At 45.0% G+C, this 16,707-nt stretch overlaps 1 protein-coding gene across 4 annotated transcripts in view; it reads right to left on the bottom strand.

The window, feature by feature from the left end:
• CLUAP1 (clusterin associated protein 1) overlaps positions 1–16,707 on the bottom strand; it is a 63,193-nt gene that overhangs the window by 39,989 nt on the left and 6,497 nt on the right. For all 4 annotated transcript variants that reach the window (XM_066560806.1, XM_066560807.1, XM_066560804.1 and 1 more), the window contains 5 exons: positions 15,657–15,836; positions 13,840–13,935; positions 3,971–4,054; positions 2,257–2,390; positions 761–902 (listed from right to left, as the gene is read on the bottom strand). In XM_066560806.1, the coding sequence (XP_066416903.1) occupies positions 761–902; positions 2,257–2,390; positions 3,971–4,054; positions 13,840–13,935; positions 15,657–15,836 (636 nt within the window). The remainder of the gene's footprint in view (positions 1–760; positions 903–2,256; positions 2,391–3,970; positions 4,055–13,839; positions 13,936–15,656; positions 15,837–16,707) is intronic.

The raw sequence follows: 16,707 nt of genomic DNA, 5'->3' as shown, positions 1-16,707 counted from the left end.
ATGCTGTGATTCTGTAATTCCAGGTGCAGCACTCCCAGCAGCACTAAGATCCCAGGGGAGAGGGTTCACTCAAACATGTTTTCAATGAAGAACAGAAGACAGAGTGGGTAATGACTGTGAGAAGGATGGAAATCAAACAAGAAGCTGCTGGAAGCTGAAGGAAAGGCCAGCTGAGAACACTGCAGTCCAGTAAACCCCAAAGAAAAGTCTGGAACAAAACAGGATACAGATGCAGATTATCCACAAGGAGAATCACAGTGAACTGACACAACTGAGCAAGTCAAGAGAAGGCAGAATTCTGCCAAACAAGAGTGAAGTCTATGAGGGGGAAGATCTCAGCACATCTGATCTCCTCAGTGCTGCTCTTGGCTGTTTCTACTGATACTTTGAGGAGACTGAAGAGCCTTGTGCTGAGACACCTTTAACATCAGCAGACAACAGCAGTAAACATCCATTGTATGCAGCAAAAGGAAGATCAGAAATTCTGAAAACATTCTTCATGAACAAAACCCAGCAGCTGAAAATGAGTCAGGGGGGCAGAGATTGGCAAGAGCCATCACTGCACTGGTTTAACTGGTTTAACTGGTTTAACTTTAGCAGCTGTGCTTGGTCAGGAGCAGCCACAGTCACTGGACTGTCCCTCACCTGCCAGTGACTCAATCAACTCCTGATGTGCTGCTTTGGAAAAGGGGATGAAAACATTTTCTGTTGCTCTGCAGGCTCTAAGTCCTGCTGAGCATTTCCAAGGTGTCCTTCCTACCTCAAACATCTCCTGCTCTGTCCGTCTATGGTCATCCAGGAGCTGCTCCATGTAGGTCAGATTTCTGAACTTCTCCAGGTAAGTGCTGTACTGCTTCTGCAGCTGCTCCTCAATCTTCTCATACTCATCCATGAAAGCAGGGCTGGGAGAGCAAGCACAGGGAACTCAGTGAAATCTGCCCAGAAAAGCTGGGGCTGCCCCATCCCTGGAAGAGCTCTAGGCCAGGTTTTATGGGGCTTGCAGCAACCTGGGACAGTGGGAGATGTCCCATGGCAGGGATTTGGGATGAGAAGAGCTTTAGGGTCTCTTCCAACCCCAGCCATTCTGTGATTCTAGGGGTCTCTAAATATTGCTCTGTATATACAGAATTCTGAAATGCAACTTTGGCTTTGCAGCTGCCCTTCCATATCCACTAAACCAAAAAACCTCCTTTTTTAAGGTTTCACACTGCTTCAGAGAATAAAAGCTCAAGAAAAGCCCCTCACTAAACAATCCTGGGAATTACATAAGGCAAAGAGAAGGGTTTTGTGTAAAACTCCCTTCTCCTTTCACACAGACACAGTGGCAGCATTTTGGCCCCCTCAGAAGGCAATGTTAGATTATTTATCCTGCTTTTCCATAACTGCACAAAGTGTGTAGACTTTGCTGGGGACCTACTTGCTACAAAAGTGTCCTGGGTCATTACAGGGTTAATTAGACAGTATGATGAAGTGATGGTGTCATTACACCTGAGAGCCGAGTGAGGCACCCAAAAACCACTGCTGCTGCTCAGAGCTTCACACCCACCCAATCCACATCCTGCAGAGTGGTGCTGATAAAACAGGGATGTGAATCCAGGTCATTCCTTCCACCACTCCCTTGCCTAATACCTCTTTTTCTTCTTCTTCTTTTATTTTTTTTTATATTAGGTCAGATTGGAGATTGTATAAACCTGCAAGTTAAGGGCCAGAAATCAACCCAAACTATGAATGTGAACACTCCAGTATCCAATGGGGCTTACAAGGAGGGAGAAGGACTCATCATCAGGAACTGCAGTGACAGGACAAGGAGCAATGAGTTCAAAGTGAAGGAGGAGAGGTTTAGATGGGACATTGGGAATTAGGAATTGTTCCCTGTGAGGGTGGGCAGGCCCTGGCACAGGGTGCCCAGAGCAGCTGGGGCTGCCCCTGGATCCCTGGCAGTGCCCAAGGCCAGGCTGGGCAGGGCTGGGAGCAGCCTGGGACAGTGGGAGGTGTCCCTGCCATGGCAGGGGTGGCACTGGATGAGCTTTAAGGCCCTTTCTCACCCAAACCAGTCTGGGATTCTGGGATTCTATGAATCTTCTGGCAGACTGTACCAGTGCCCACAGGATCTGATCCTAACAAGGGCTGCAGAAGGAATTTTCCAAACTGGTGGTGAACACCAGAAGCCTGTGGGAACAGAGGGCCTGTTTGCACCAGTTCCACCCTTTCTGTTCCCTGGACTCCCTGCAGTAGATACCCAGCTCATGATCTTACCGAACACTCTGCAGAGTCTGCAGCCTCTTCTGGCTCCTTTCCAACTCCAATTTTCGTTTTTCAATCTTGGCTTCCAAATTGGCTTCATCCAAAGCCACATTATTCAACATGTCTTTGGTCTTTTGGACTTCTTCCTGAAAGAGAAGGATGGTGAACCATGGCTGGCACTGGGATAATTGCATTTTTCTTTCAGATGCTGAACATTGTTCTGGATAATCTCATCTGTGTTTATTCAAGTAGGCAGTGGAAATTCAAAAGTTCTTTGTGGCCAGGATAATGAACTAACTGGACATTTGCAAATGTAAAATACCTGATTTTTTTTTTTTTTGCCAACATTCTTAAAGAAGGAAAAACTCCACAGCTGTAGCTTTAATTTTCCTTCTCACTGAAGAAGCAGTAGAAGGCAGGAAGAAGCCTCTCTTTTGGCATCATTAAAGTCTTTTTGGATTTTACCTTAATGGAATCATTCAGGTTCTTTCCAGCCTTAATGATTCCATGATTCTCTCTGAATAAACAGATAAGAAATGCATTGTTTCTTGGTACTATTTTAAGGAATTTTAAGCTTCCATAGTTTTTTTTTTCTCTTCAAGATACAAGTCAGTTTTATAAAGAACTTCCTATATCTGAATATCTTCATCCTTTCCTAAGTTTTCTTTTATCCATTTTTTTTTTTCAAAATCTGGGAAGCATCTTGAACATTTCAACATGTGCTACAAGAACCAGGAGGGGAAGTGGGAATATTCCCATTGATTCAAATGAGCTGAGTACATCAGCATGCTCAGGCCCAAGAAAAAGAAACCATGAGCATCTTTTGAGGGAGAGGGAGGATTCCACTGCTGGAATTCCATGCAGTGAGTGTTGGTGCTGCTCAGCTCCAACAGGTCCTTCCATTAACTGGGCCAGGATTAATGAGCTGAGTGTGTGCCAGTGCTGTTTGCCAGGAATCCAGTCCCTCTCTCATGGAGAAGAGGAGTAAGAAATGTACATTAACAACATTTAGTAATTCACACAGGTTGTGAGCACGAGCAAAACATAAGGGAAGATTTCCTGGAATCTCTCTTGGTTATCCATTGGTTGTTTAAACCTGGAACTCCATTCTTGTAGTCAAACACTTGGACTGGATACAGTTTGCAGTGAAATAATCGATAGGGAGTTAATTAACAGGGAGTTAATGAACTCCCTCCTCACACACTGCAGCTGGAGGCTCAGAAATTCAGGAAGGCAGGCACTGGAGCAAGGACAGTGCTGGCAATGCAGGACAGACACAGAGCCCCTCACAGCAAGCAGCTCAGGGGTGCCCTGGCAGGATCTCAGGGGCACAGTGCCAGCCCTCACTCACCCCTGGCCAGCCCAGCTGCTCCCAGAGCCCAGGGACCTCTGAGGTCCCTCCTTGCAGCCCTGACTCTGCAGAGCTCACAGGGCTCACACCAGGTATAGAGTGTAGATTTCTGTGCTGATTTGGGCAATTTTTATCCCTCCTGTAGGGGGATAAAAACCCCTGCTTTGGGGTGAAGCCCCTAACAGAGGCAGGGAATATGACTACAATGTGTTTTCCCCCATGGGAGGGGCTAAGAGCAGCTCTTAGATGCATCAACTGCAGCTGCAGGTGATGCTTTTGGCACTCTTTACCCCAGGCTGTTGATAAAAAGAGCTAATTTCTTCTTGCAGCAGAAAAATTATAATTTTGCAATCAAATAAATGGTATTTTGCTTACCAGAACGCTGTTAATGGCAATTTTCATCACCTTCTCAGCCTCATTTATCTCCAAAGGTCTGCCAAGAGATTCTGTCCTTGCTTCCTATGAAATAAAATGAACCAATATATTTAAACACTAGACAAAGGACTAATTTATGCAGAACTGAGGGTGATCAAGCAACAATGATAGGATCATCTGCATAATAAATGGGGTAGGATTTAGTGTTTATTCACCAAGGCTGAGATGATTTAGAGACCAGGAGATGATGAAAAAGTGAGTTGAGATGAGCAGGAGGGAGCAATCAAGGCATCTTTTCCAAATGAGGTGAGTGCTGTGTCTGACTGCAGCTATTCTTGAAGGCAGATTTTTGGCAACTGCTCTGATTTTACATGTGGAGCACAGAAGATTCCATCACCTGTACAACACAACGCATGAAAACACCAGTGCAGGTGGAGGAGCACAGTGTCCCAAAAGTGTGGAGCTACAAGGACTACAAAGGCACCAAACTGTGCCAGGCAAGTGGACACTGAGCACTGACTCTGCCAGAGCTGCAGGAGCCTTTGGACAATGCTCCCAGGACAGGCTGGGATTGTGGGGTGTCCTGTACTGAATAATCTCTGTGGGTCCTTCCCACCCAGGATATTCCATGATTCCATGTGCCTCCCATGCCCATGTGAAAATTGCACACTGCAGATGTATGGACATCTCTGTTTCTGATAACTGAGTGACTCAGACTCCTCAAAAACCCCCAGTGATCCTTGTTTAGGTCCTAAAGGATTTTAAAAATCCCTCTCAGCAGATTTGGGGACACAAAAGCTTGGCTGTGCACTTGTCTAATTGATGCCTTAAACACTGACCTGGTCATTATATAAAAACTTCTGATTACTTGCTTGGCACTGGAAGGGAAGAGAGGGAATTTTGCAGATGTCCCTAAAATAATCTTGCATTGGCAAAACATTTGGTAACAGGTGGATAAAGATGGAGAAAGCATCTCTCTAGAAAGTATCTGATTAAGAACCTAAAAATGCTTTGTACACTTTGCCCCAAGCTGTACCCAGCCCACCACAGGAGGAATTCTGGAAGCAGATTCAGTAACTTTGCTAAGATGCCATGCCAAACTCTCCAGATTGCACAGTTCAGCTCCAGCAGAGCCTGATCCCTTCCCACCAACTCCAGGGAATTGCAGGGTGAACCCAACCTGGGAGCTCATCCAGCAAAACAATAAAAGCAGCTTATTCCTCTGCTGGATCAGGTGTCTGAGCAATCCCAGCACATGCTGCACAAAGGCTCATCTTCCTGGCATGAGAAAAGAAGGAGAACAAACATTCTGCTGGGGAGAGTGACAGCAGTTACTTCTGTTGGTGGCAGTGACTGCTCACACTGCCTGAAGTGCTCGTGAAGTGCAGAGAAAAACAAACTCCAAAGCAGAAAGTTTATTTGGGCAGCAATAAGATACAAAACTTCAGTGCAATACAAATTCCCAAATAATTCCATACATAAATGTTTTTGGAGGAGGGTGGGGAATAATAGTGTAGCTCAGTTGTCTGGGAACATTTACCATTTCAGAAGCTCAGCAAAATCCCATTTATTTGTGAGGCCTTTGCCAGGACCAGTAAAATCCCTGTTTATTTGTGAGGCCTTTGCCAGGATCAGTAAAATCCCTGTTTATTTGTGAGGCCTTTGCCAGGACCAGTAAAATCCCTGTTTATTTGTGAGGCCCTTGCCAGGCCCAGTAAAATCCCTGTTTATTTGTGAGGCCCTTGCCAGGCCCAGTAAAATCCCATTTATTTGTGAGGCCCTTGCCAGGCCCAGCCTGGTGCACACACTGCCCTGCCAACTGGGCTCAGAGGGTCTGTGCCACAGAGCCAACACATTTCAAACAAAACAGCAGAGGAATGGGAATTATTGTCCTTTCCACTTGCAAAGAGGTCAAAGGAACAGCAAGGACTGCAGTGTGTAATTATAAACAATTCCCTGAGCAGCTCCTGGTGAAACACCCCAAATATTCACAGGGCACTGCAGTGGGGCAGGGCAGGGAGCTGATGGGTTTGGAGAAACTTCTGAGGATCTGCCCTTTGAGCTGGAATAACTGATGCAAGTTCAATGCCTTTCCTTCTTCTGTCTTCCCTCTAAGAGCCCTGAAGTTCCATGTACACACCACAGCCTTGCACAGAAATCCACCTCATTTTCTACAAGGTTCAGTCCTACAGCCACACCTGTCTGCAAAAATCTGTCAGGGAAATGCAGAGCAGGGGAAACACTGGAATTTGTATTTTCAGACTGTGGAATCAGGGTTAGCCTGGGAAAGGAGAAGTTCAGGGCAATTAAGCCCTCACACCCCAAGAGATGGAGAGGAGAATCCTCTGTGCACACAGCTCATCCCTAAAAATCTGCCTTGGAATGGGCAGAGTAACTTCAGTGTTACAACAGAGCCTCTAACCTAACTTGGACTCTCTGGAGAAACAAGTCTAAGTGGAAAAGATATTAAATATTATGGAAAAATAGTAATATTTAGTGGAAATAGAATGGAAACATAAATATTTGTTGAGTCTATCAAACCACTGATATTTTTTTTTGTGGATGTCTGTCACAGCTTCCCTGGGTAACAGTCACTGGGCCATTTCCTGTAACCCTGTGAACACTGTCAGAGAGGAAAGTTTTATCTTTAATATTTCTTTTCAAGAAAGACCCTTTGCAAATGCACCCACTACTTCCCTCACTGGGAATTCCTTCATTCCCAGTTAACAATGAAGAGCCACTATTGCAAAACCCATTCTGCAAATATGCCCAGGAAGGCATTTTCAACTGGTAATGGATTTCCATTTTTATGGACCAGAAGCTGATAAAGCAGCTCCCAGTGTGCCTGATGCATGGAAAAGTGGATGCACTCTTCCTCTAAACTGCAGGAAGGGACCAAGAGAAGGAATTAGGCATGACCAGCAAGCAAGTCATTGATGATAAATGTGGTGTTTTGATGTGCTCAAAGTCTAGCAGAGCTTTCTAAACACCTTTTTTGTGGTAAGGAACAGAAATTAAAGCTTTTCTCCTAGCACACTGGTCTTGCTGTGGCTGCCCCATCCCTGGAAGTGCCAAGGCCAGGCTGGATGGGGCTTGGAGTCCCCTGGGACAGTGGAAGGTGGCCCTGCCCATGGCAGGGGTGGAACAAGGTGATCTTCAAGGTCCTTTCCAACCCCAACCATTCCATGGTTCTTTTTCTGAGTTTTTGACCATAGGTTAAATCTTTCTTTGTTTTCCAGGAGTTCCAAGCCTGATGCACACAGAAGTTTGTGACTCCTCACTGCCACTTCAGCCTCAATCCAACCAACCCCCCATCCCCTGATCCCTGCAATCCCCAGGGCCCTGGCAATTCCAGCTGTCCCTGCAGGCCACAAAGCTCTCCTGTAGGGGTTTGTTACTCAGAGAATTCACTCACCCATGCTGGGATCACATCTGGCCAATCCAGGGGTCATTTGGCACGGTGATAGCAGAATAGGGTGGCTCATGAGGGACATTCATCTCTCTGAAGGAATCTGACCCTTCCCAACAGCCCATCTGCCCCCTCAAGGCATTAAAGTCATGGCAAATGAGAATTTTGCTGCTTCCAGACGATGCTGCTTGGTGTCCAGCTCATCTCAGCAGTCTCCAAAGGGTGTCCACAAAGACATTTCCCTACTCAGCAATGCAGAGCCTCAATCAGTGCCCCAAACCCTCAGCTATCCCAGCAGGTAAAACCCATGCCACAAGGAGGTCTGGGAGACAGAAGCAAGTGGAAAACTTAATTTTTCAATGGATTAAAAAGAATCAGACGTAACCTGCATGTGGTTCTGCTGAGGCAGGAAAGGGAACTTTAAAGCTTTCTGACAGGGATGAATTCACACTGCTCTGCTCCCTCCCTCACCAGCTCCATCCATCTTCTGGCTCTGGAGATGATGCTCAGCTGACAAACCCCAGGATGTGCCTCCTGTGATCTTTCCACACCCTCAGAATCCTCACCTTTCATTTACTTTGTGCAAGGTTTGAGGACAGACTGCATTGGCAGAGCTTGGATAAGTCCTCAGCACTAAGGAGGTCACTTCATGGCTCCTTGGCCAGGAGGTGGCCTGGGATGTCTCTCCAGACTGTGGGAACACGACAAGGAACTTCTTGTTCCAGAGCAGAAGCTAAGCCTGTGAGTGAAATTCCAAATACCAAATTCCAAACAAATTCTATATTCCAAATTCCAAATACAATCAGCTAGAAATGGCCTTGCATGGGCATTGTTGGTTGGTTCACAAAGGAAAAAAAGGGCAGGATTGGAAGAGACCTGAAAGCTCCCAGGGACACCTTCCACTGGACATCACCAGTCCCCAAAATGCCAGGAGAAATGTGCCACCCACTGCTTTACAGCTGATGCATTTCTTCAAGCTAAATACTCCTGGGAAGGTGATACAAAATGATTTCTGACTTTAAATACATACACACAACTGCAGTTCTGGTTAAAGCTATATTGATTCAACAGTGGATCACAGGTGCAAGGGTTAATTTTGGATTCCCAGTTTGCAATAAGCCCTCTTCCTCAGAATGATGGGTTAGGCTTGAGTTAGAAGCAGGACTGTTCAAAAAAACTGAAGCAAACCAAGTAATTCTCCAGAGTTGTGGCAATTTCAAGTTACAAATTTCCACTACAAGTTCTGTGTGTGGCAGCTCTGTAACCAAAGCCCACGAAATGAGAGAAATTCATTTATCAGCCTCCCTCAGGCAGTGTCTCGTATCCAGAAGGAACATTTGGCAGGCGGAAAAATGCTTCAAACATTCCCAATCAAATGAGTTTTTGCAGTAAAGTTCCAAAGAGCAGAGAGTGATGGAGGCATCTCTGAAATCACATCTCCCTCTCCCCCCAGCTGCTGTGCTGGGAGGGGGAAAGAGGGAGGGAAGGAAGGAGGAAAAAAAAGGGAAAGGGAAAGGGAAAGGGAAAGGAAAGGAAAAGGAAAAGGAAAAGGGAAAGGGAAAGGAAAAGGAAAAGGAAAAGGAAAGGAAAGGAAAGGAAAGGAAAGGAAAGGAAAGGAAAGGAAAGGAAAGGAAAGGAAAGGAAAGGAAAGGAAAGGAAAGGAAAGGAAAGGAAAGGAAAGGAAAGGAAAGGAAAGGAAAGGAAAGGAAAGGAAAGGAAAGGAAAGGAAAGGAAAGGAAAGGAAAGGAAAGGAAAGGAAAGGAAAGGAAAGGAAAGGAAAGGAAAGGAAAGGAAAGGGGAAGAAGGAAAAGCTCTTTAATCCAAAAGGTGGGAATAAAGAGATCCAAGTGAAATGTCCTTAGTGCAAGGCCTGGTGCTGAGCTCACACTGCCTCAGTTCCACAGCTGTCCCTAAATGCCTCAGGCTCTCTGCAGAGCTCAATTCCAGCCTTTCCCGGCTGAGCTGGTAACAAGATCCTCAGTGCCTCCCATCAGTTTGGGAACAAGCTGGTGCTGTGGGCATCCATAACAATACCAGGGAGCAATGCCCAGAATTTTTCTCCACAGAGTGGCAAACACTTCACGTGGCTGTTAAAAGCTTTAACCTACCAAATTCAGCAATTCCTTTATTTACAGGAGTGGATACAGGGAATAAACACTTTGTTCAAGGGCACAGATGGGCAAAGTGCCAAAAGGAGCATTAGAACACAAACCCACTGCATTGTCCATCTTCAGCACAAGCTAAAAGCCTTAAAAGAAAATATTATCTTCATTTTTCTTCAGTTTTATGGGGCTTCCAGCTAATTAAGAGGTAAATAAAATGAAAATAAGCCAGAGAAGGTCAGAAATCTTTCTGCCTGCCAGCAGCACAGAGGCAGTTTTCTTCTGGAATATTTTTTGCTCCATTATCTTCCCACATCCAATAATTCAGCAAGTCTGAGCAGGGCAGCTCCCTGACAGGCTCCTGCTAGTGTGGCCCAGGACCTCTGGCAGAAGCAGAGTGGGAGGCACTCAAGAGTTAAAAACAGCCAGGAATTTTTCCTTTTGGATTTCCACTGTAGGATAATTCAAGAGAACCCTTCCTCAACTGAGCCCTTGAAAATCTTAGTACTGCTTTATTTTGAGCTGAAGAATGATTTGGAGCAGCTCATCACCCCTCCCTTCCCCCAAAGGTTAACGGGGCCATTTCCCCCCACCCCTTGCCATGTTTTTAGGGTACACAGCACCACTGGCTTTTCCAACATCTTTTCCATGTGCAGAATGGCAGCTGTGTAGATCCCAGAGAAGGGAGTGCACAGGGAAGCAGTGCTGCATTTTGCCTGAGTGCTGACATTAATTCCCTCGCTACTTTTCTTGATTTGGGGTTTGACAGTCTTAATCACAGACTGGTATTTTCAACAGCTTCTTTTCTCCATTCATTTGGTACTGTGTAGGAAGACAGAGAAAGAAATCCAAACAAAATCTCTCATCCCTATCTCAAATCCAATCAACCCCACCTCCCCCATGCAAAAAACTCAACATGCCTGGTTATTCTTGCAAAGGTAACTGTAAATATTCTGAAAATTAAAGTTACATAGCAATGAAATGCTGAGAAAATGCCCCTGGCACGAAAGGAAACAATAAAGATGAAGATTTATTTCTCCATGCATGGAATTTGCATGGAATTGGCTTTTCATTTAGGGATCTCACTGTGTGGTACCAAGCTCATTCATCAGCTCCACTTAACTCCACAAATCCCAGCTGCAATTCCTGTGCTCCAGGATTGGACCAGCAAGACTGGAAGCTGCAAATGACCTTCCAAATGTAATGCTTAAATGTGTTTTTAAATAAAAATTCTGTATCTCCAGCACTGCCACAGGACACCAATAACCTACACTATCCTCCTCCACAGCTGGGCTAGAAACAACACAGCTCCCACAGAACTCAGTAATTCTATTTGGGATTTTCATCTGACAATCCAGCTTTGGGGGCTGTTTGGGATTTTTTTTCTCCCATAGTCTGAATTCAGCAAACCCTGTAGGTTTTGTTTCTTCCTCTGCTGTTAATGAAAGATTCTTTTTTAGCATTACAGATTAACTTGGGAAGCAGTTTAAATATCCAGAACTGTACATTCAGTCAGGGAATAAGGTATTTGCAAAGGCTACAGAAAGGCACAGAACCACATTTCCAAGAAATCAGACTCTTCCTCAAAAATATGTACATACATTTACAGCACTCTCTAGCTGCAATAAATCTAACAAAACCATTCCTCTAAATTCTTCTCTAGCTGAAATTTGTTTTCATTCAGAAAGTAATTTATTTTAAAAAAGTGTTTCATGACTAGGAGCAATGAAATTTATCTAATGTATGAAGTTTTTCTATACAGTTTCTAACAAATTATGTACAAAAAGACTCCAACAAAGAAGGTAAAGGTTGTGGAGCAAATTAGAGTCAACATTTCCAAAGGAAATAATGAGTTTTACTTCAGTTTTCCCCAATGATCTTTCCCCAAAAGCTGCTCAGACTGAAAACAGATCGAGTCAACCCATTAGTGCCAAATGCTGGCATTTCCTTTATAGTTCCTGGAAAATGAAGCCATCTTCACTTAGGATAGAAATAAGATTTATCATCAGCCTGTTGAAGCTTAGGTAGGAAGAGCTTTTATTTAAATATTTGGAAATGAATGGATTGGAAAAAGAAAGTGAAAAGAGGTTCAGGGAACATAAAATTCCCATGTTTTCAAATTCCTTTAAACACTATGACAGCTGTTGATAGATTCTGGCACATGCAACAGGTCTCAGGAGATAAAATGGAATAAAAAACTAAACCACTGCTCCCCTGCCCTTCAACAGCACAAACCCTCTGGCAGTGCCAATTAGTGTGAGCATTAATTAGCCAGGCCCTGCCAGAAGAAAATAACCAATGGAAATCTATAATCTGCACATTAAACAGCAATAAAAGTAATATTTATTTTAATGGCAACTAATTTGGTGTCTACCAGCAAAGCTCTACTCCCCACCCAAAGCAAGAATGAGCTTCAATTCTTCCCCACCTGGAATGGGGTGGGAAGGGCAGGCAGAGGATGCCATTGCTGAGGTCTCCTGATCCTCCTCATGAAGGATCCAGGGAGAATGTGGCAGATGAGGAAGGGCAGTTCCTGACTGCCCTCAGCACTGACAAGAAGCCCAGACCCAACAGTGATGGAAAAACCCAGCAGTGTTTGGCTCCAAGCCTCTCCTGGGATGGGCAAATTTCATCATTCAGGTGAAAGGCAGAACTGGGGGCTGATAATTAAAAATTACAAATTCCACTGCCAAACTGGTTCCTGCAACCTCCTGACTTTTAATCTGAAACCTGTTTGCTTTGCTACACACTCAAGTCTCAAGTTTGTTGCATGCCCCAAACTTGACATTTAACATGCCAGCCAAAAATGGGTCCTTCAGGTTTAACAATAACTGAAAAACCTTGGAACCAGCCCCAAACCATAAGGAACAAAGCCCAAAAGCATCTTCTGCAGCTCTCTGGAGGCTCTCCCTGTGCTGTCACTGTCACCTGCTGCCTTTAGGCCATGCACCCAGAGCTAATGGCACACAAGGTCACCTTTCCCAGGACAGCATTTCCTAAAGACAGCAAGTTCCATCTGCCAAACCTTTTTGCCAAACACAACCTGTGCACCTGGGCAGGATCAGCTGGCCCCAGCTTGTGTGCTCAGCCACAAGGAACACGTGCTCACTGCTCTCTCTGAGAAATCCAATCCTGTCAGAAATGGCCCCTCTAAGCAGGCTCCCACTCCACAGCTCTTCATGGCCCCACTGAGAAGTGCCTGCACTGAAGCACTTTCTCATCTCCTCATTTTTCAGCTCTTGCTTTCAGCACATTCCACTTGTGCCTGGCCCTTTTCCAGGGCCCAGTTCTAAACTCAGTGTCCTCAAAGCCTTGATTTCAAGTGACTAAACAACACCCAATTCAAACCAATGCTTGAGTACTTTTAAAAATGCCTAAACTGATCTATATTTGACTTTTAGCAGAGTTACAGGGATTACAGGGATGCTGTTCTCAGAGCAAAAGGGCTCAATGCTCCACTAAAGCAAATATTAACACATCACACAGCAGCTGTGTGAAAACTCCTTCAAAGCCAAGAAATTAGGCAGAGTGCAAGAGGAGAAGTAACTGGTTAACAGTTCTGGGGCAGTGCTGCATGTTGAGTTAAACTGGATTATCACTTCTCCCTCTCCTCTGAAGTATGAACCCCCTGCACAGCACAGTGATGCATGGATCCAGCAGGAAAGGCAGTGTCCATGGAGGAACTTGCCAGGCTGTCAGCCACCCTTTGAACACCTGTACTCCATCACACAAGGATCTGGGAGCATTAATTGTGGAGGCTCAGAGTTTAGAGCTCTGAAGGGTGCACTCCCTCCACCTCAGACATCTGAACATTTCCAACACCATGCAGGGTCTCCCTCCTTTCAAGTCCCTTTTCAGAAAATGAAGAACCTCCAGCACTGCAGATAAAGGCACTGAAGAAAATAATGGCAAGACTTCCTGGCAGTGTGCACTGACTTCACACACCAGCTTTTGATTTTCCTTCTTCTCCAGCTAAGCTGAAGAACATGTACCCTGCAGGCTGTGAAGCCTCCAGCTCCTGCCACAAAAATAATGAGCCTTGCCCTTGGAAAACTAACAGCACTCATAATTTATCTGTTAGAATATCCATCCCCAGCACCACAGCCTGCACATGTATTCCAAACAGGGAGTATTTCAGTCTTCTGCTGAAGAGAAATGCCAAGCTGCTCTCTCAGGCTCCCTGCAGTGCAGCCATGAACAGGAGTAGAAGGAAATGCAAACTGTCAGGCCCATTCCTTCAAACTCACAGGATATTCATGTCAGATGCAGACATTAATAAGAACTGAGACTTTTTCCCCTTTTTCCTTTGAGACACCCAGTGAACACAAGTTTCTCCACACTCTCCAGTGTGTACTTACCCTCAGCTCCACCTCTTTGCCAAGTAAGTCATACAGGACTGCTCCTTTGGAGGTGATTTCAGAGGCAAGCTGTCTAGCTGCCTTCAAATCAGCAATCTGGGAACACAGCAACAGCACTGAATAGCAGAATCCCCAACATCACAAAGAATATCCACCATGGCCTTTCTCATTCTGATGTCAAAATTGCACTGGAGGTCTAAACTCTGCCAGAGGTTGTGCACCAGAATCAGAGTGGACAGAGTCTCTCTTGGCTTGAAACAGTCCAGGTGAGGCTCTGTCAGGTACAGCTTTCTGAGGGAAACCCCAAATACTTTAGGTCAAGGAAAAAAACCCCACAAATCTCCTCAGAACTGTGGCTCAGCCAACTGTTGATTCATGTGCTGCCCAGGACAAAGGGGAATATCTCCCTTTTCATGAGCAGAAGTAAAAACTTCATATACCAAAAGCCTGCAATGGAAATAATGAACTTTTGAGCATCTACCAAGTGTTTCTTTGTTATTTTTTCAGAGAGGCACATCAGACTTACAGAGAGGAGAATCACTTCTGGGTCTGCCATTTTCTCAAGAATCACAGGAAGAGACCCTAAAGCCCATCCAGTCCCACTCCTGCCATGGGCAGGGACATCTTTCACAGAAGTAGTAACAGAAATTCCTCTTATTTAGCAAAGTGCTGGGTTTTTGGTATTTTGGTTTGGTTGTTATTTTTTTTTTAGTTTTTAGAGAAGGTGCTTTTAAAATATCAAGAGATGGTTTTTATTTTAAGGGCTTGAACAGCTGTGATGTCTGTTAGGGTCACAGGAAGATTTCCCTTTCTTTCAATGCAGAAAATCAACTTTCAGTCAGTATTTTGCAAGCTCCTCCTGCTGCAAAAGTTTAGTAGGTAGAAAATAATCTTTATTCCAGCCTACTCCAATATTTCTATGGTGTCAACAGGATTTTAACACAAAGAGAACCAGTTTTGTGCCACTGTTGCCTTGTGTCCTGGATTGCCAAGCAATTTGTGTTCTATTTACCATCTGTTAGAGGAATGGCAGCTGTCTTCTGTTAAGTGGGCAGTTTTCTTATCTCTTCCACAAGCAATCCTCCCTCTGGGGAGACACCTGCTGATAACAGGCCATTGATGTCACTGCATGACTGACAGGAATTTCAGCATCCCATTGGGAAATGCTCCACCCAGAGGGAGGAGCCAAGCATTCCTACCTGGATATAATCTGAGATTTTGGGACACCAGCACGGCTTCTCCACTGGATTGCCCAGAGGAACAGCAGCTGCCTCTTCCCCTGGATCTTCAGAGGAAGACTCCACCCTTTTCTACAGGATCCCTGCTCCAGCAGAACCACCCCTGACACTGCAGGAGGGCTGAGCCACAATTCCAATGGGACTGCTGCCAACACCCTGACCCACAGGGTGTCAGGCTGTGTTCTGACTCTGTCACTGTTGTTTTAATTTACTGCATTGTTTATTTTATCCTTTTATTTTCTTCCCTAATAAAAGAACTGTTATTCCTGCTCCCATATCATTGCCTGAGAGCCTCCCCCTTAATGTCAAATTTATAACAAATGGGAGGGAGGGGGTTTACAGTTTCCATTTCAGGGGAGGCTCCTGCCTTCCTTAGCAGACACCTGTCTTTCCAAACCAAGATACCTTGTATTATGTTTCTGGTTGAGAATTCAGAGATTAAAACAATTCACAGAGTCATATAACCCCACCTCCTGAAAGTCTGACTTAAAACCCTTGCCAGAACGTTCTCCACTTAAAACCCAGCTAGAAAACAGATGAGTTTTCCCAAGTGAACACAAGAGTGGCAGTTTTGCTTACTTTGGAGCCCAGATCAAACTTGAACTTGGTGCTGTCCTCCTCGGGGAGGTGAGCACGCTCCCCTCCCTGGGTGTTCATGGCCCCATAGAGCACTGAGGTGACCTTGAGCAGCTCCTTCACAGCGTGGCCATCAGCCTGGTACAGCTTCTTGGTGTTCAGCTTGATGTGAGCCTTGGTAGCCTTGGGCAAGAAAGAAACAATTCAGCATTCACAAAGAACAGAATCCTCGGTTATCTGTGCTCAAAGCTCTTTTTGGGGGCACCAATTATTCTGCTGTACAGAATAATTCCCATCGGCCTGGTACAGCTTCTGGTGTTCAGCTTGATGGGAGCCTTGGTAGCCTTGGCAAGAAACAAACAATTCAACAGTCACAAAAGAACAAAATCTGTGGGAATCCATAAAATCAGAGGGTTTTGGGAAAGCTGAAAAAGGCAGACCTCAGAGACAGCAGAACTGTGATTGGAGCTAAGCAGTAGCCATGGGATAGGTCAGCAGAAAAATTATTTAAAAAGTAGAAAAGTAAGGATAAATAGAACAATGGTCTGTGTATTAATGCTTGTCTAGAATAACTCCCTAAGCTGCAGAAAAGTTTATCTAGCGAGATATTAGGAAGTTTGAAGCTTAATAATGGAGCTCTGTGCATTGTGTTTTAGGGCTCACAAGCAGGTCTTGTATCCAAAATAAGCAAGCATTGTTTACCCAAAGGTACCTGTGCTTATAGTGGTTGGATAGAACTACTGTCAATGTGCTTTTGCTTTGTGGGATTGGTCAGAAAACTCTTAAAGTGAGTTGTGACATTGAGTTCTTGGTCTGCTGCCTGGGATGTGAGCTGGTGGCATCTTCCCATTGTCACACCCATGTAATGAGACTGATGCTGGAACATCAAACAGCTCAAGGCACATTCCCAGCAGTCCTGTCCTGTTTGTGATTTGTACAGAGCCCCAGCCAGCAATAAAAATCCTCAGTTTTCTGCACTCAAAGCTCTTTTTGGGGGCACAATTATTCTGCTGTATAGAGTAACTCCTCCTGTTTGGACCCCCAGTTTGTCTCA

This window comes from Molothrus aeneus, chromosome 16, assembly GCF_037042795.1.
Source record: "Molothrus aeneus isolate 106 chromosome 16, BPBGC_Maene_1.0, whole genome shotgun sequence".
Classification (NCBI taxonomy): Eukaryota; Metazoa; Chordata; class Aves; order Passeriformes; family Icteridae; genus Molothrus; species Molothrus aeneus.
This window is presented reverse-complemented; position numbering and strand designations above follow the sequence as displayed.